The 19,044-nt window shown below is 36.9% G+C and overlaps 4 protein-coding genes across 7 annotated transcripts in view; 2 read left to right on the forward strand and 2 right to left on the reverse strand.

Annotated features, from left to right (window-relative positions):
* The window catches only part of LOC105693293, a 63,678-nt gene extending 59,379 nt beyond the window's left edge, over positions 1 to 4,299 (reverse strand). Inside the window, exons 1-2 of the mRNA XM_048659440.1 lie at positions 4,240 to 4,299; positions 3,933 to 4,063 (exon numbers count right to left, since the gene is read on the reverse strand). Of these exons, the coding sequence (XP_048515397.1) occupies positions 3,933 to 4,063; positions 4,240 to 4,284 (176 nt within the window). The 5' untranslated portion in view covers positions 4,285 to 4,299. The remainder of the gene's footprint in view (positions 1 to 3,932; positions 4,064 to 4,239) is intronic.
* Positions 4,300 to 4,988: 689 nt separating this feature from the next.
* Positions 4,989 to 7,336, forward strand: LOC105693301 (kinetochore protein Nuf2-like). Its single transcript, XM_012413139.3, has 9 exons — positions 4,989 to 5,206; positions 5,298 to 5,462; positions 5,568 to 5,712; positions 5,807 to 6,015; positions 6,086 to 6,232; positions 6,358 to 6,593; positions 6,675 to 6,866; positions 6,962 to 7,124; positions 7,196 to 7,336. Exons 2-9 carry the CDS (start codon positions 5,307 to 5,309, stop codon positions 7,241 to 7,243), a joined length of 1,296 nt encoding a protein of 431 aa, XP_012268562.2. The 5' UTR covers positions 4,989 to 5,206; positions 5,298 to 5,306; the 3' UTR covers positions 7,244 to 7,336.
* A 95-nt stretch (positions 7,337 to 7,431) lies between these two features.
* Positions 7,432 to 13,716, reverse strand: LOC105693300 (hyccin). Of its 4 annotated transcripts, XM_048659435.1 has the most exons (10): positions 13,575 to 13,716; positions 12,945 to 13,103; positions 12,732 to 12,866; positions 12,241 to 12,366; positions 11,831 to 12,048; positions 11,529 to 11,675; positions 11,312 to 11,442; positions 11,014 to 11,130; positions 10,022 to 10,514; positions 9,311 to 9,382 (listed from the first exon to the last, which is right to left on the reverse strand). In XM_048659435.1, coding segments are annotated over exons 1-10 (1,542 nt in total). In that variant the 5' UTR covers positions 13,590 to 13,716; the 3' UTR covers positions 9,311 to 9,381. The 4 variants fall into 4 exon arrangements, with proteins under 4 accessions (XP_048515390.1, XP_048515391.1, XP_012268560.2 ...); XM_048659433.1 differs by lacking the exon at positions 10,022 to 10,514 and having other exon boundaries at positions 7,432 to 9,382; positions 13,575 to 13,604; XM_048659434.1 differs by lacking the exon at positions 10,022 to 10,514 and having other exon boundaries at positions 7,432 to 9,382; positions 13,465 to 13,586.
* Positions 13,717 to 17,301: 3,585 nt separating this feature from the next.
* LOC125502125 lies at positions 17,302 to 18,133 on the forward strand. Its single transcript, XM_048659856.1, has 2 exons — positions 17,302 to 17,443; positions 17,825 to 18,133. Exons 1-2 carry the CDS (start codon positions 17,418 to 17,420, stop codon positions 18,123 to 18,125), a joined length of 327 nt encoding a protein of 108 aa, XP_048515813.1. The 5' UTR covers positions 17,302 to 17,417; the 3' UTR covers positions 18,126 to 18,133.
* The last annotated feature ends 911 nt before the right edge of the window (positions 18,134 to 19,044 follow it).

Here is a 19,044-nt window from a genome sequence, read left to right on the forward strand (position 1 = left end):
ATATATATATATATATATATATATATATACGTGTACATGCGTACGTACATAGGTATATAGATATGTTTATTCATTAAAATCTCATCAAAAGTTTTCTTCAGTTTATACAGCAATTCTGATTAATTCAACGTTACAGCTTGTATAAATTATATATATATGTATACCTGTACGATATACAGGTTATTTGAGTGCAATTAATCGTGACCTTCCGATACATACCCATTTACTTAAGGCTTTATAAATGATATCTGTACAGAAATGAAAAAGAAAGAAATCGGCTCATGTTTGAATATCTGATCTAATTTTAGAAAATTATTCAAACACATGCGTGCGCCTGTGTGTACAATACACGAGGTGCATAGGTCGAACGTTTCAATCGCATCGCATTTATGTATAAATACGTAGGTACCTGTACGTACAACACATACACGTACCTATGCATACATGTAATGTAAAATGTGTACATGTATACTGCGTGGAAAACCATTTAGTTCTCAATCAACGAGCGACAGATTTAATTCAAGTTACTCCGTACGTATATACAATGGGTATATGCAATATATATATATACATTAATACATGCATGAATGTATGTACGATACAAAGCAACGCCAACGCACAATAATGATCATAATAACAATAATAACAGTAATAATTTCTTAACTATAACGGAGAAACGAGGTTATTGTATATAATACATCGTTTTCACAGGTATGTATATATACCTTGGTATGCACATAAAGGTCTGATATACATATATACATGTTTGTTAATATAACGTTGAATGAGATAATGACATTTATATATATATACAGTGAGTTCGCAAAACGCGTTTTCAACTTTTATCAAGTTGAAACTTGAGTTTTGCCCATGACAGACGGTTATTTCCATGTACATTATATACACACCTGTTTATAAATGCATATTACCGTACATACGTGTACCTGTATAGGTATATCACATGTACCTATAAAGATTTTACAAAAATCAAAAATCGAAAGAAAGAATCGAAATAAAAAAAAAAAAAAACTGAGGAGATAACGATGGTAAAATTTTAAACCACCGTAACGACTCACCTATTCGAACACGTGGGCGTTTATCTGTACGGTAAACGAACGAATTAACTGCATCGATCAAGTTTCTGAAATTCTGTACGTAGAAAAAATTCTATCTGATCAATAGCCATTAACGCGCGGTCAATTTAGTGCAATCACCTTTGAGATATTCGATACACCGATCTACAGGTAAAATTGCAGGTGTGTAATTTTCTTTTACATAGTTTTTTTTATTCTTTTTCCTATACGTGGAGTTGATAATAGTTTTTTCGAATTTTTGTTCATTCAACTTCGTTCACTTCATTTTTCTTAGACCTTTGAATTTGATTTTTTTTGTACTAAAACGAAACTGTGATCCCGCTACAAAGTCGCAGACTCCGCATAGAAGAAGAAGAAGAAGAAGAAGAAGAAGAAGAAGAAGAAAAAGAAAAATGAAACTTTTGAGAAAAAAAGAAAGCAAAATTATTCTTCGCGTCGATAAAAAGGTTCCGCTCCAATCGTGGTACGAATGGAAATCGTATGTACTCTCGCACATATCGCTCGTATGAAACGTACGTACGGATGAGTAAGTATGACGTATGTACGAATCTTATAACAATACATAAGAACGAAGGCGTTTACATACCCATGTATTGTACCTATAATATCAACGTGGTAAACGCGAGCGCGAAACTCGTAAAATTAAGAGAAAGAGAGAGAGAGCGAGAGAGAGGGAGAGAAATTATTCTCCCGTAGCTCATTAAAATTCTTAACTAGTTTATGTACGTATAAACATATACATGTATACCTACGCAGGTATTCGCGCGATGCGAAGGTGTAGCTGCGCTAATTGCTTGTTAAGTTATGTAATGATTCTCGATGTTCACGTGCGCTTTTTTTAGAAAAAAAAAATCTGACGTTTCCAAAAACAAAGGCAGAAAAAAAAAATCGCGAATAAATAAATCAATATACAAATAAATAAATCAAACGACATCGAATCGGTTCAAAGAACGTTATAACGAATCTATGGTAGATTGCGCGTCAATAAAACGATCGAAATATTATCTCCAGATTTTATCTCACGCGTCAACAGCTGTCTTTCCATTCACCCGATTGCTCCGTTACCGTCGTTATTGTTATTATTTCCCTGTAACGAGAACGTACGTACTGCACCTCCGAATACCGAATGTTTGAAATTTACTTCTTTTTTATCTCCTCGAATCATTTTATGCACACATATTTTCGCTTTGTTTTTGGTTGACCTCAAGAGTTTTCTCGCAACCGCAAAACTACCTGACCGTTAAACTCGCACGTAGTAAAGCGAGGGCAACGTATTATTACTATTCATTTTATTTTTTTTCTCTTACTTTATTCACCCGTCGTACCGTTTACGACGTGCTATGCGACAAAGTATAGATACCTAGATAGCGGATGGCGATGGATAGATACCTGGATGAAAAGTAATTCAGAATAGAAAAAAATGTTGGAACGATTTTCAACGGTACATAAACAGGACATAACGTAGATTCATGGACAAGTTTAAGAACAAATATCGCAAGGTGAAATTTTAGAACGGAATAAAAACCGAAAAAAATGTGGCGTGGCGGTCGGCGATCCTCTTCGAGCTCATCGTTCCCCTCACGTCCATGCACCACGACAGGCACGGATAGCGAGAGAAACGCGTTTTGCCCATAAATCGGTGAGTGAGAAAAATAATCGCGATAGTTTGAGGAATTACGAATGAAAATCTGCATATCGAAGGAGAGCCCGTTGTGTGTGAAAATCGCGAGAAACGAATCAGAATTGTTAAAATTGTTCGATATATTTCGATCACTCGTCGACGCTGTGGAAGGAGAAAAAAAATCTGAGGACGCTGCGCGGACGCGATTCTACCTACCCCCCGTATTCAATCCAAGCCCAGGTCCCGCCCCGCGACGCAATATACGATATTTTTCTTAAAGTTAAATATCTCACACACTGTACGTACAACGCAATCGCAAGCCGCGGCCCATCGCGAACGCGAATTTTACCTAGCCCTACCTATTCCCTATATTTATCCAAAGAAATTTCACCCCTCGACGATCGATCGCGAATCGATTACATCATTCACACGTAACGCGCACGGAGGTGCACATCCCGCTCTAAAAGATTCATTCGATCCATCATTCATTGTCGTGGTATCTCGTTCGGAAGAACTTACTTTTTTTTTCAAAAACTCCTGTTGGGAAGAGAACGTACATTGTTGGTTAAACATCCTATTTCCCTGTCTTTGTATTTCTACATACTTGAATTTTTCAAAACTTTTGAAATTTTCTTTTACTCTTTTTTTTTGTTTGCTGGAAACTGAATCGCACGGATACGATTCTTTGTGCGAACGTTGATGAGGAATATGGGCGTATTTTTTTTTCTTCCAATGTTGAAAATTTAGCGGAAAATTAGCATGAAACTACAACGGTAAAACCCAGGGCTTAATCGCCGCAGAGATTAAAGGTGGAATCGGAAATATCGGACCATAATTATCGGTCGCCAAGGATGATAAAGCGATGGGTGTACCGTTTCTATTATCTTGGATCAGCAACGGGAAAGATTTGTAGAGTTTCTTTTTTTTTATCCTTTCTGAAACTCGAAAATTGGTAAAGAAGACAAAGAGAGATAAGTCTGGATGTAAATCGTTGTGCAGGAATCAAGACGAAGGAATACCTCCGTTGCTGATCACATAATTTGATCAGCTAAATTATTTACAAATAACATAGGATAACGATGATTGGTACCGCCACGCCACCATAAATTTTACGTCGTTTTTTCAACGACGAAAGAGAAATAAAATTACAACGACTGCTCTGCAAGCGCTAGACCATCGCGTGAGCTTGCAAATAGTCGAGGAAATCAAACACGTACGACTCACTCCGTTGCCGGAACCAAGACCGGAAGCTTAGTCGAGGATTTACCCGGACGTCTCTGCCTCCCGGATGAAGGTCGTCGTGGTTTTGTTGGTCCTTCCGAATCACGCCGGGACGGAGATCAACTTCCTGAAGAGAGAGAGAGGGGAAAAAAGAACGAGGAGAACGTTAATTGCGCAGTAATTGTTATCAGATTTTAAGGTACAGAAATTAGCGAATGCGGAAGTATCTCTGATGGATCATGAGAGCAGTCGAAGCCCACCTGGATGAAATGAATAAAATGTTGAGTAAAAATGAAAATTTACCTCGGTCCTCCTGGAGCCTAATCGTCTCACGTGAGCACGATTCATTTTTGCACAAGCACTAGATCACATTTCGCGAACCGAGGATTACGCCTTGGCCACGATTTCTGAAAATAAATAATTTTCCTATACCCTTGGGACGCACAACCTTTTTCGAACATTGTTTACAAGCGGATTAAGTCGACCGAGCGATGTACGCAGTCGCGATGTTTGGCTGTTTTCGAACTGGGAATGACAGAGTGATTCTAATCACCAAATTAAGAGATTAATCGGTCTAGTTTCATGATTTTTAGATGTTCCGATCACTCATCGACGGCTAGACAATGTTATTGTCGAATATTTGGGGGCCGAAACCCTTTTTTAATACGATAAATGATTGATTTAACACCCGCTAAACACACGCGACTTTCCAAGTTTGGCTCGGCGTAGTTCCAAGAAACGTGAGTCGGGCGCCACGAGCGCCACCGAACATTGCCGGACGAGATGCATCGCCATTGGCTCTCTTAATGACCGCCAAACTATGAAACCCCGTGACTCGAATTAAACGATGAAAATTAATAAACTTTCTCCTCGCCACCCGAGAAAAAGAACGGAAATTAATCGCAAATAATTAAGGATGCCGAATAATAGCTGGAGATTACTAATTACACGTTTTACCCTGCTCACTGCTTAGATACCGAAAGAAGACTGACCTAACTGAATATCCGACAGCCGATTTTAATGGCTTAAATGTTTTTAGCATTTCACTTGACGGGTCGCCACCATCTGGACCAAAATCTCACCCTGACGGGATACGAATTAACTACTGGAAATGAAATTCCAGCTGACAACCGTTTAACTGTCATTCAAAATAATAAACACATTTCTGACTGAATTTTATATTGTTAATCGCAGGTAGATAACGCACTTAATAAACCGGAGATCTTCAAACGATCGAAAAGTTATTCAAGATTGATTAAAATCTGACGAGGTATTTGTGCGAACGATCGACGAATAAATTCAGAAAATTATAAATACTTCACTCAGTATTTTTTCTGGGAGTAAACTAAGTTTCTCTACAGGTCTTCATCATGGATTCGGATATTGAACAGATTCACGAACTCATTGTTGATATGAACTATCCAATTACTGTAGCTGACTTGAAAAATCCGACTTCGGAATGTATGTCAAAAATTATGTTGACATTTCTCTCGAGACTTTCGATCGATGGGAAAACGATACAGAGGGTGAGTCGGTTGGTTAGCGGGAGTAAAACTCAGTCGACAGTAGTCAATTACTCAGTCGATTATTTAGCCGAGCAGTTCTAATTAATACTTGTTTATGTCTTCAAGGCTACATTTGAACAAGATCAATATTTATCCTACCCAGAGGTTTACTATGATATCATAAGTTTGATAAATTTGCACACCGTAATGTCAAAAATATGTGATCACATATTTATAAAAGATTTTTTCTTCACCGATATGACTAACCCGGGTACGTATCACCAACTATTCATTAAGAATGATAGCAAGGAAATTTATTCGGTCAATTAATTTGTTTTACCAATACTTTCAATTATAACTACCAGGTGCCAAAAAAGTTCGAAGATTAATTCGGACGCTTCTGAACTTTGATCTATATTATACTAATAAAATGGAAGAACTGATAGAACCTCTAGAGGCAATATTCGGTAGAGTGAATACCGTCGATGATCTAAGAGAGAAAAAGAAGCAAGTTATGGAACTTCGCACGCAGATCGTACTTGAAAATTCCAAGAAACTAGCTTTGAAGGAAAAAGTAAGAAGATGTTCGACTTGTGACACATGATGTATGCGATTATTCTCGTTATTATTTCGTTTTTTTGTAGCTTTTAAAAGAACTAGAAGAGATCAAAAACCGACTGGGTGGAATAGATAAAAAAATTCACTCTCAAGAAAAGAGAGTACAAAATGCCAAGCATGCCTTGCTGACTGTACAACAAGAAAATGGAGAGATCGAACAACAAGTTTCAAAGGTAACAAGAACCATGGAAACCTCTACGAACTGTACAAAAATTTTAGCAACTCATATTTTGGAGTGGATTTTCCTTTACTCCTTTCGAATAAGTTTTTGTAATATAATTTTTTCCCCTCTCAACAGTTGACACAAAGAACAACTGAGATGGAGTCGACGGTTGTGAATTCACCAGAAGAGTACAAAGCTCAACTGACCAATTATCAGCAGGAATATGACTTGAAAACTGAAAACATACGAATAATCGTTGATAAAATTCGAGATAAACGAGAACTCATTGCCCTGGTAGAAAAAGTAACGCAATTTGTAAACCAAGAGTTTCAGAAATTCGGTAAAGTACGAGATGCACGTCTTGAGATTGAGTAAGTGTCGTCTAGCCGAGCAAGCCCTACCACTACTCTATTTATTTCGTTGAACTGATCGGATAATATTTGATTACGCAGATCGCTGCTCAAATTAAAGGGAGAGTTAACAAACCGAATAGACGAAATAAAGTCTACAATGGAGAAGTTAACCAATGATATGGATAACACAAATGATGATGGCCGATGCAATTCAGATAAAATTGATAAACTACACGCTCAATGCGAGGAAAAACTTGCTCCTCTTCGTGAAATGCATGGGATATTCACTGAGTACGTGTCATACACATTTACTTCTTCATCTTTGTCATGCAAATTTCAGGAAGTTGGTAATAATTCTTAACGAATTTCAATAATTATGTCCACAGCCGAATTCGTAATGAACAGGAAAAATTGAAGGAAGTCGAGTTACGGTCTCATCGAATATGTTGTGAGAAAGAACAAGCTAACGAAGTTATTTCAAACGTTGAAAAAGAAACTATTCAATTTCTAAAGGAGTGTCAAGACCTCTACAGAAACGATCTGGAGAAGGTGATCACAGTAATATTAGATTAACATTCATTATTAATAAATCATTAACTCTGTGTATCGTCTGTTTTCAGGAAATCGAGATTCAAAATATTTGGAAATCGAAACACCATAAGAATTAATTCATTAGAATTACTACTAAATTTAGGTAATAGATTTTTGTACTTTTTCTTACCAAATAATTGGGATAAACAGTCCTAGATTCTATATTCATTCATTTGTCGTGTCTAAGTTATTCCAAAGCATTCCGTTCCATACCCCCAGACTTGCGGAGTCACCACTCATCATATGGCAAATAAAGGGTCTCGGATCGATTGCTATAGTTTATTTCAAGAAGCCATATAGTTGTACAGGAATCTACGATTATAAATAATGAATTACAATAGAGAAATTTTCAATGATTATCCATGTTGACACTGTTAAGGATTCAGACGTCACGTCATCAAATCGAATATAGTAACAATATTAAAATTTTGAAATGCTTCTGAGTACGATAAATCCTGAAAAAAATATTACTCTGAAAAGTTCAACACTGATACCGATATAACGGTATAATAAATGCTCACATTTGCCAAACATGGCATTGTAAGGAATATATATGTAACAACTTGTATAGCAATTAACGGTATTGTGTCCACAGCCCTGGTGTAGCACGAAGATCTAAAAGACATTTTATTTAACCATTGATAAGATCTCAGATTGCAGACATGAATCGGAGAATCTAAGAATCTAATCCCGAAGTTAAACTGGTTTTAAGCACACTGGTACAAAATAATAACAACAAAAGGGAGGAATGTAATGAGATTATGTTCTGTATAACGGATACATTATACACGAGTAATATGACACCGATTGATAATCAATTAAGTTTGTATCGTTGGATCATTCAGATGCCAGACATTCCTACCCCAGAAAAGGAATAACATTGGCGGAGATGTCCGAAAATAATTTTACTGTTTATATTTTACATCACTTCTGCCCAAATTATGTCTTTTATAGCTAAAATTACTGACCATATTTCACGTGTCTAACAGTAATCGTTATCTGACACCATGTTATAAAATAATAAACATATAAGTTTTAGTGCCAGCAGTAAATAGAAAAAATGATCAAGAAAAAACAGGCTAATAAATATAATTAAAAAAACCATTCACCTCAAATGAATCAATTTTTCGATCACCTCATTCAATGTGCTCCTGTCGGCCAATATTTACTTGTAAATATACACACGCCGATGGAGTTTAAACTCATTATCGTCATCATCAGCAGGGCCGCGCCACTACGTAAATACTAATTATAATTTATAGGAAGTTTTTCTGTATAGATCAATGTACAATCGACTACAACTTCCAAAAAGTACGGAAGCCGCTGAGAACTCACTGGCTACAAAATTGATTGCAACCGAATGGAGAATAAAATTTTATCTTCCTCTTAACAACATCATCCGATAATGATAGCTACAATTACCAAGGTATATTTATATAAACTCAACAATATTTAATTCAGGCTCTTACACTTGTCAATTGGAATGAACGATTGCGGAGCCTTATTCATGATTATATGGTGTGTGAATGAATACTTACAATTAGGTAGCTTGAAAGCAATTCGATCGGAACTTCCGTCACGAGTAGACGATTTCCTTCTGCGTTCAATAATTGCTTCGATTCGCCCGTAAGGATATTAAATTTTGACTATTGGATTGTTTTGATTATTGACCCTGCAAGTTTATACGGAACTAACTTGAACGGAATTGTTCATCGACTCAGACTCACTGAGGTTCCTTAACGTCAAAGACGTCTCCACATTAATACCTTCTGCAGCCTCAGAAACTTTTACTAATCGTTCACTTTCAAGCAAGACCGTAGTCGGATCTGACATGCTGGGGTTACTTTCCAGGGCTGTAGTATTTTTTTTTCTCATCGAAGAGCCGTTGACAGAACCGTCTACTTCTTGGGAGTCGTTGTTAAGCATGGACCGACTACCCCTTATATTTTCCTTGGACGGTATTTGCGTTCCAAGTTTTTTATCTTTATCAACATTCGTAACGTAACCATTTTTAGATGACTTCCCCTCTTTGTCCTTAGGCTTTTTCCCCAATCCAGGGAAATTTGGAATTTTTGAGGTGCCCTTGGAATCCTTTGGCTGACGCAAGGAGCCGGCACGGCTGGTATCCCCTGTTTCTTGTTCTTCGGTGATAGAAACTAGGTTGCCCTTACCTTCACCCCCTGAATCATCCTTTACAGCCTGAATTGGAATATCATCTGCACAAAAAAAAAGAAAGTGTTTCGCCCCTGTTATTATCCATTCAGTTGTGAAACGTTGAATCAAATATATAAAGAAATATACAAAAAAATCTCTGATAAGCTGATCAAAAATGTAACATGGCTGGAGAAAATGATCTATTTACACTAAAAGCAACGATGCGATTTGATCCAGCACATCAATTCTCATCGAATAGTCACAACTGTTACTTCCTAGGGTACACAGGAGGGAAATATCTTGTGCAACTACCAGTGGAAAATTGTTTTTGGCTTTCTGTTTGCTACCGGCGGGTGACGTGAAAACGAAACATGCCCTTCTTTTCGTATTTCAGATGGCTTTTCATCTCTGTATGATTAACTGTCATGCGATGCAGGCCGAGGGTCCATGCGATTTTATTTACATCTCATGCAGCTATGAATGGTAAAATTACATAGATGTTATGATTAAAATCAATTGTCGACAATGAAGCTGAAATATAGCCCGATTTATTGTTAGAATATGGCTATGGCTGATTGTAAACTAAAGTGCGAGTGGCAGAGCGAGTCTGGAGGTTGGCGCGATGAGCCAGCTGCGACATACATAGTTTGGTGAATGGTTTGATAGTGCGACAGCGTCATATATTAGTAAGTAGTTGATACCATGTATTCGTTGATAAAGCGGCGGTAGAACAAAGGCTGACCGGTCTACTATTGCCTATATACAAATTGACAGACTCTCCGAGAACCTCATCCAGTGTATGTTCTTCCAAAACTCTATAAAGACGAGCACCGGCGCTCATCCTACTCTCACTAGGCGATACACTTCTCTCTTTAGGCTCCTTTCGCAATCTTCTAAGCACGGATTCTTGCGTGCCGATAGAATCGGGCTTCTTCGACTGTTCGTCTTTCTTCTTTTTAGGAGAAGATTTGTTTGGCGAACCTTGATTGCTGTTAATGCTCTCTCGCCTAGAACTGTCCTTGGATGAGGAGGAATTAGCTTTGTTTCGTCCAATTTCCTCCTCATCTGGAGAATTCTGTTGGGAATGTCTCCACGGCCAAGCACGAAGTTTGCTAGTGGATACAGCGGGCTGTTGCTGTTGGACGCTCAAGGTTTGTGGCTCAGCCGATCCGAACAACTCCTCCTCCAGGTCGTCTGATAAGACATACGTGCAACCAATGCACACCCACTCCATTTACTAAATATTACTTTTTAAAGCATTCAACTATCGATACAACTACCATATACATTTATGAACAATTAATGTAACTAGCAGGCACATATTTAAGGGCATTACAAACAATAGGAAAAATGATCTATTGTTAGTTTTAAAGGTATGCCCACACTCATGCTTTTAATTTTATCTTCATTCACATTACTATGAAAGTCTTTTAGTCAATTTCTCAACCACTGTTTCGAAAAGAGGGATGAGAATGTATTTATAGTTAGTAACAGAGACTGTTGACCGATGTATATTCACCGAGATTAATAAACACAGATTAGAAAAAGTGAAAAAATGCACAAAAGCAAAAACTTATTTCCGGATTCACTGGCCTCGGTAATTACCAGGGCAATGATATCGTTTAGCACATCTGCAATATCTCAAAATTGGGTAAACTTAAACACTTATTATCAGACTTAGTTGAGCGCTCACCTGGCAATTTTTTGGTACGAAATGATGCATTGGTAATCATTGACTTAGAAACAGTAACAGTGGCCGTTGCCGGGGACAATGCAACGCTGATGCCCATCGGTCCGTCTCCAGGTTGTCCTAAACGTGAAGAAAGGAAATCAGTATCTTCATTCGCAAGAACTATCTCTGACTCAAGGGTTGAATTGAATTTTCAAATATGTATAAAATCTAAACCATAAATTATTATTTACACTTATCCGAAGACATCAAACTCTTGGGTTTCATTATTATTTCACACGGACGAGTTAGTTTTCCTTACCAGACGAGCCAGAGCTGCTAGAATTTCGAATTGCGTTGGTCACCAGCATCACATCTGGGTATGCTTCAAAACATGCTCTGTTATGGATATCTTCTATTGCTTGACTTCCTACGTACCAACAATTGTTGTACCTGAAACCATTCGCCATCCAATGAGGAATGCTCGATTTATTGCCGCGTAAAAATCTATGAAAACTACAATCGAGTCTTTTACTTACATGGCAAAATAAACAGCGTGGAGAAATTCAAGCAGAAACTGCGCCGATACGGGTATACGTGGTAAAAGTCTTGGAACAAAACTTGAATCACTTCCATAGGACGATCTTTGATGATGACCTGGTTTTGTGAATCCTTGTGTCACGAGTCTGAAATGTAATAATTTATCGCGAGGTTGAACCTTACAATTTCACTCACTGGAATTGTCTGTATTGTGCGAATAACGCTCAAAATAATTAAGCGTTCCCTGTTGCACAGACAATTTTTTAACGAGATAAATCGAGGTGATTTGTATAGGACTCACTTGGTAGCAACTTTGCAGAGCTGTTCAAGAGCCGATTTATCTAGACGACTGAGCTGCTGGTTGTAGACAAAAAGCAATGCTGTCATCACTTTCAATCTATTCTGCGCATTCAAAGCTTCGACTTGTGGTAATGGACCCCAACTGACTAACTTGGTATTACATTCTTCCAAACGACGCAATGCACTTTCCGTTAGAGATGCTGGTGCCAAGCTCATCGGCTATTAAATAAAAAATGTCATTTGAATATCAATCGTGTTTTGCACATATCAAATCAAATATTCTGAAGCATCGGAAACAACCATTTTCTCATAGATATTGGTAACTTGTGGAGTCAAATCCATAAAAATAATCGAAAATACAAGTGACAAAAAATTGATATTGGAGTATATCTTTATATGTTAATATCTGACCTCGTGATAGATTGAAGGCATAGCAAGTGAAGGTAGTCTGAATGAAACTGCTTTGGGCTGCCCAGATTCATCAACAACTTCCAAGTTGTATAGACCAATCAGTAGCGTCTCAACAGTGCGACAACTCTGTAGGTACATATAATGGATATCATTATCAACATTCTAACCAACTATATCAATTGTTATTTTTACGCAAAAAGATATCGGCAGTGAATCACCTAGATCATAAATTTTGACAGCCATTTGTCTAGGTAAACATATAAGAACTCTGGTTCTATATTACATAAGATTGAACTATACTTCAAGAATAAAAAAGCATGCAATTATCAACAATGATAATTATAAAGTGCATGTATGCAATAACGACGCTTGATCTCTTATGTAATTTGGCGTTTATGTGTGAGAAATGAATACAGAAAAACTAATTTCAGCAAGACTTGACATAACAATTTCTCTAATGATCTTTATTTCATATATGATATTTCCATTACCTTTTTATCTCCATGTGCAACAGAGTTCAAATAAATGTACATCAGAGTCGGCAGAAATTGAAGAGTAAATTTTTGCAGTTCAATTTCACGGGATCGATAAAATCCATACAGTTGATTGCAAACTGTATCTACTAGCTGAAAAAATAGGTCTCAAACGTTAGGCTGGCATTGATCTACAGCAATGTTAAAAATTAGATTTTTACTATTATATACCTGACTGTTCTTGCTGCGTTCGTCGAGTACGGCGTAGAGGGCTCGTACGATTTCATTATCTTGCGAGAGAGTGCTAGCAAATGTGTGCAATTCCGTGGGTGATAAATCGGCGCAATCAGCAAGCCATTCGTGAATCAGACTTTCCGTCATTCTTCGTAGCTGTAATGAATTTTCTTTTTTTCGTTTCAATAGTAGTTAATACATGGAGACCCGATGGGACAAGAGATTAAATTTTGTTATCCTTATATGAAAGTGAGCAGTGTGAAAGTAGAATGGTAAAAATGACTGATAAACTTTGAATTAAGTAACCGTCACAATATATTACAATGAACTATTTTATATCACTTGGGATAGGTACAACTATTTTAGGTATGTGTATCACAGAAATTCAACACGCGACATTTGAGATAGTAAAATGATATTTCGATAAATAAATAATAACTGACATGCTACAGCATCGCGTTAATAACTGTCGAACAATTTTTCAATATATACAAAACAAGGATATGTAAAGTTATACTCCTTATTTTCCTGTCACATATCACAACTAGTTGTCACGTATGTATGCACTACAAATTATGACATATCGAATTCTCCCGATGCATGAATCGAACCACGTTGGTCACGAACCTTAGATGTCCCCATCGGGCTTCCGTAGCATGGTTCCACGAGCTTACGCCCTCTCACTGGCCAGACGACCAGTTTTTTGAACTAACAGCACCAGCAACTCCCCTCGAACTTAGGGGTGCATACCGACCACAGTTAATCTGATCATCGATAAATCAACTCTGCATTTCTGCATTTACCTTCTGCGATGCGGGGGAAATATAAGATTATTTTAAATATATGCAGACAATGAATGATTGACTGAAATAACAGAAAAGTTTTCACAGATAATTCAAAAAAATACCCTGAAACATACATAATTAGGAAATTGACAAGAAATAGAAAATCAATGTTAGGGTCAATATCTTGTAGATACAAGAATGGGGCATCGTCCTCTGGAACAATCCTTCTGTAAGAGTAAAAGTTGTATGAATCAATTGGCGACTTTCTGCTTCACGTTCAACAAACTTAAATGATAATTTAATGTTGTGAAGTTTGAATATACATTGCACAGTTACACACGGTTACACCTATAAGTAAAATATTTATTTCTGCAATAAGATCCAATATTTAGGACCATAGTATCAGCAATTAGATCCACCTGAAATGACGCGTTTCCAAACCACCTTAAATGAGGTAGCGTCCCCGGCTCGTTTCGATTTTTTCCCCGAGTGGAACGATCGCCAGAAGCACAGTTCGGAAAATATATATAATAAATTATATATTCTACAAACTGAGCCAAAAGCCCTATGCAAACCACTAGCAGCCCAGCATCCCAAGTCCGGCAAAGTATAATCTACAACATACAAATGGAAAAAACAATAATACAACAGACATTATATATCATAATAAAGAGATGGCAACACATAATAATACACAGTAATCTTAAATTTAGACATGGCATTTGCATTATGAATTACACAGACATAGACGAACATTACATGAATAATAATCTTATGGATATATGGCCAATTAAAACTTGCGCAAGTCAATTCCACATAAAACATGTATGTACGTACATAAAACACGACATAAATAACATAAAACACGAAACAGAACAGACAAATATATAATAGCATAGAATTTATGATAATAATCAATATTTTCAATCATCTTATAACTAAACATGATTATCAAAAATAGTGAATAGCATAGAACAGTAAAAAATATGAATTGTAACGTTACAACTTCTGAAAAGAGGAAAAGCATTTGTTAATTAATTAAATAAACTCGAGACCTGAAACATACAAACGAGTAATAAACATGTAATCGTTATGATAGGTGAAAATTTCACATCAAATTTCTGTAAAGAAAAAACACAATTGTTAATTAATTTGTACGCCATGAAATCTGAAACATACGAACAAGTTTAATAGACACATCATTATTATACAAATAAAGTGAATTTTGCTGCAAATATAAAAAACGATCGATGTTAATAAAATAATTTTAGCTGCCAAAATGTTTGAAACATGATGTACGCCACGAATTCCGCAATCGGAGACGTATTCTTCTGATTCCTGGAACAGAAATTTGAAATGTTATGAACCCTTCGAGACGATGAGGAACCGTCCGATTTTCCACATTTGGTAAGTAAGAAGTGGAACGTATACGAAGTGCTGATTCCTGAAATCAGAAAGCAAACTGAATTAGTAGCCAGAGACAGCCTGTAAAGAACATTTGATTAGTACAATAAAATGAAGGATTTGAAAAAAAAAAAAACTTGAAGAGTTCTCGGAGACTTCGGATTCCTGAAATCAGAAAGCAGACAGTAATATTAGTAGCCAGAGACAGCCTGTAAAAACAACATCCGATTAATATTAAAACTAAGAATCTGGAAGGTAAAAGTGCAACGATGAATTTTTAGCCGATGAATTTTGTGCGATGATTTAGCGGTTGGAATGTATTTTTATGGCCCGAAAAATCTCTATCAATTCCAATTTACTGGATTCAAAATAATTCTTCAAGAATTTAGATTCCTGAAATCAGAAAGCAAACTGCATTAGTAGCCAGAGACAGCCTGCAAAGAACATTTGATTACTACAATAAAATAAAGGATTTGAAAAAAAAAAAAAAAAAAACTTGTAGAGTTCTCCGAGACTTCGGATTCCTGAAATCAGAAAGCAAACTGCAATAGATTAGTAGCCAGAGACAGCCTGTGAACAACATCTGATTAGCAATTACCCTAAAAACTAAAATGCTAAAACCTAACACCTGTAAGGAATTTGAAATTAGTATGAAAACTGAAAATAAAAAATATTGATTAGGAGCTGTAAGAAAATTTTATTAACATTGATAATCTGAAAGGTAAAATTTTGATTGGTATCTTACAAATAATCCCGTGGAAGTCAAGTACCACGCACAAAAAGGTGCGATAATACTTGATTCCTTACAATTTTTCGGTTTTTGGGTTTAAAACGCATGAAGCGTTGACATTTATGTTTTAAGTGCCAAGTCCGCGCGCATACGAGCAGCAGCGACGGAACTTGGGTTTTTATTTTACTTTAAATTCCTGAAAAAAAATCTCTCAGAGTTTTTAAAGCGCCTTGCAAGATGGCAAGTCACGCTAGTTATTGTTTTAAAAATGGCCCAATCGGGCGTACAAGAAATAACATATATCAACAAATAACATGCGATTCCTCGTCCGCGCGCTATGTACCCGCGCGAGCAGCGTCAGACTTGGAATAATTATGCTAATGGAAATCGAAGAAATGCAATTTTTAATCGCATCCTTCTATTCCAATTAACATTGGGGAGTGGAAAGGGGGAAGGTTTGAAAATTTGTGGCGTGGCGGTCGGTGGTCCTCTTCGACGCGACGTCTTCGAGCTCAACGTCCACCTCACTTCCATGCACCACGGCTGGTACGGAGAGCAAGGCGAACGCATTTTGCCCATTCCAAGTGACCGCAAATATTACAGGGAATCAAAAAACTTAATCTAATTTAATTTATTCAGTTGGGAAGGAAAAGTGTCTATCAGATCTCAGCAAAGAGACCTAAAAGACCACATAAAAAGAATTATTTGAAAAATATGGAGTTAAATGTTACATAAAATTGATTAACGGAATTTGATCGGAATTCTACTCAATTGATCACTTGGAATTGCTGTGGACAGAAAAGTTATACACTTCCGATTTCTTGCCTACCCATTTTGTGGAGCCCACATCCCACCCAACGGTTAAAACTATTATTCACATACACACTGCTTATAAATGCCCTCGCGATGCATGAATTTACCTATACCTGCCTTTCACCTATATTTATCCAAGAAATGATTTTACTGACGAAAACCCCAATTCATACTTGCGCCGGCGCACCGAGAATTTCGTCTCACTCACATCTCACATTCATTGCCGTGGTATCTCGTTCAAAAAACTTACTGTTGACCTGTTGTGTGTGTGTAGAAATATAAAGGCTGCCCATGCCCCGGCCGAAGCCGTGATTTATTTAAATTTTGAGAAAAGGTGTGTTTGTTTTCTGGCCGAAATTTAAAAAACATCAATGATCTTTAAATGAATTTAGCAAATTTACTCTTGAGTAAATATCATCAGTAAGAAAATGAGATTAATTAATCTCATATAATATTCATTAAGCAAGAAAAAGTTAAGGGCTGAAAATTGTGTGTAAGGGAAGAAAATTCCTGAAATGATTAGACATCCTGTTATAGTTCTAGTGAATTTACTTATCGGTACCTAAAGACGGGTTCAAGTTTGATCAAAATTGAGTTGAAAGAATTGAAATTTTAAACATGCAAATAGATAAAAAAATATATAGATCAAATTCGAAATTGATTCAGCTGATGGCTGATCATTAAATTGAGACTAAATGAATTCTGACTTTTCGCGGAAGCTATCCAAGTCAATTCCTGATGTACCTGAAAAAGCTGGATCTATGGTAAGGACCATCATTCGCACGACCAAATTTTATTACCAATCAGTGATCAACGCAAGCGAGATCGATCACCGAAAATTATAGAACAATTAGAAAACGCGCGAGTCGATTGAACGACGGTCTGTACCGTTGCCTATGAGCTGCACACTCTTGCACTTGAATTTATCAAAGATGTGATTCATCTGAATAGTTCACATCTAATGAATTAATTGTTAACTGATTTCTCAAATAACTGATTAATTAATAAACTGACTGACACACTAAAACATTCTTTGATTTTTTCACTGACCTCATGTTTGAACTAATAATCGACTGACTGCCCAGTCCATTGATTTTTTGAGTACTTAATTTGAAGAAAAAAGTTTCATATGTTTGACGCTACAGGGTGCAGGTGCGCTATGCTCAACAACAACCAACCCTACAATTACCTGATCTAATAAAATCAAAATCCAGGGTACCGCCACGCCATGTGATAAAAGGGAGAGAGAGGAGGAGAGATATTATAAATTACAACGACTCCAACGCAAGCGTTCACCATCGCGTGAGCTGGCAGAGAAGTCGAGGAACTTTAACTGCGCTCACCATCGCTGCCGGTACCAAAACCGGACCCGAGCTGGTTCCCAAGCTCGGGGGTCTTGGATTTTACCCGGAAGTCTCTGCCTCCCTGATGACTAAAGATGTGTAGTAGGTGTGATGTGATGCTCCCACGAAGAACGATGCTCTAAAATGGCGAAGAAAACAACCATGAATCATGAGAATCAAAAAAAATTGTTAATTCAAAGAAATATATGGTTGTAGAAAATTTCAATTACCGAGATTTTTCACTTTATGTGGATGGTCGATGATCACCTACAGTCGAGGTGACTCCATTACATGTGCAGCATAGATATATCGCATGCAGTAAAAACGATTATCTGCAACAAAAAATTTCAAAAATTTTATAAAGAATTCAAAATTTGTAAAAAATGATATGAAAAATATTTGAATTTCAAACCCACCAATTTTTCCTGAATCTGGTGAATATTGTAGACATCCGGTTGAAACAGCTATATCGGATTCTTTCAGGAAATTCCAATTACAGAGATTTAAATATAAGAGATCCGGTTGAAGTAGCTATCGGATTCTTTCGGAAAATTTCAAACTCGAAGATTTTCCACTTCACGTTTAAGAGTCGACGATTACCCAGCAGGAACATTGTTATCTAAAACTGAATATCAAAACTTTTATTCCAATCAATTCCGTACACGCCAGCAACAAGAATCAAGGAATTCGGAAACAATCAGCCGAAAAACTATCAAATTCCAAACTCACCATTTTTTTTTTCAAAGTCTAGTGCACAGGGATCCGCTTCAAGAAGCTTCGAGATCCTTCTCAGCCGTGTGTTGCAGGCTCCGAGTTCTGTAATGCATAATAAAACGCATATAAATATCGCAGTTGTAAATAAAATCTAAGATGGAATAATAATCGCATGTACCGCGTCCGTATTCACGAGAAAAATCACATCCCGGCATTCTAATTGTTAAGAAACTAACAATGAGCGAAAAATAATATCTTCACCTCTGTTCGGCCACTAATGCGCAGTAAACTGCGAACAAGCTCAAACA

Source organism: Athalia rosae, chromosome 8, assembly GCF_917208135.1.
Source record: "Athalia rosae chromosome 8, iyAthRosa1.1, whole genome shotgun sequence".
NCBI lineage: Eukaryota > Metazoa > Arthropoda > Insecta > Hymenoptera > Athaliidae > Athalia > Athalia rosae.

Excerpts from the sequence above, each read along its gene's own strand:
- LOC105693301 (XM_012413139.3), top strand. The coding sequence starts at position 5,307 with ATGGATTCGGATATTGAACAGATTCACGAACTCATTGTTGATATGAAC. Across the intron at positions 5,463-5,567 it reads ATGGGAAAACGATACAGAGG|GCTACATTTGAACAAGATCA; the intron begins GTGAGTCGGTTG and ends TATGTCTTCAAG. Across the intron at positions 5,713-5,806 it reads CACCGATATGACTAACCCGG|GTGCCAAAAAAGTTCGAAGA; the intron begins GTACGTATCACC and ends TATAACTACCAG.
- LOC105693300 (XM_048659433.1), bottom strand. Across the intron at positions 12,367-12,731 it reads TTGCACATGGAGATAAAAAG|AGTTGTCGCACTGTTGAGAC; the intron begins GTAATGGAAATA and ends ATGTACCTACAG. Across the intron at positions 11,443-11,528 it reads CACGCTGTTTATTTTGCCAT|GTACAACAATTGTTGGTACG; the intron begins GTAAGTAAAAGA and ends GAATGGTTTCAG.
- LOC125502125 (XM_048659856.1), top strand. The coding sequence starts at position 17,418 with ATGTACCTGAAAAAGCTGGATCTATG. Across the intron at positions 17,444-17,824 it reads CTGAAAAAGCTGGATCTATG|GGTGCAGGTGCGCTATGCTC; the intron begins GTAAGGACCATC and ends TTGACGCTACAG.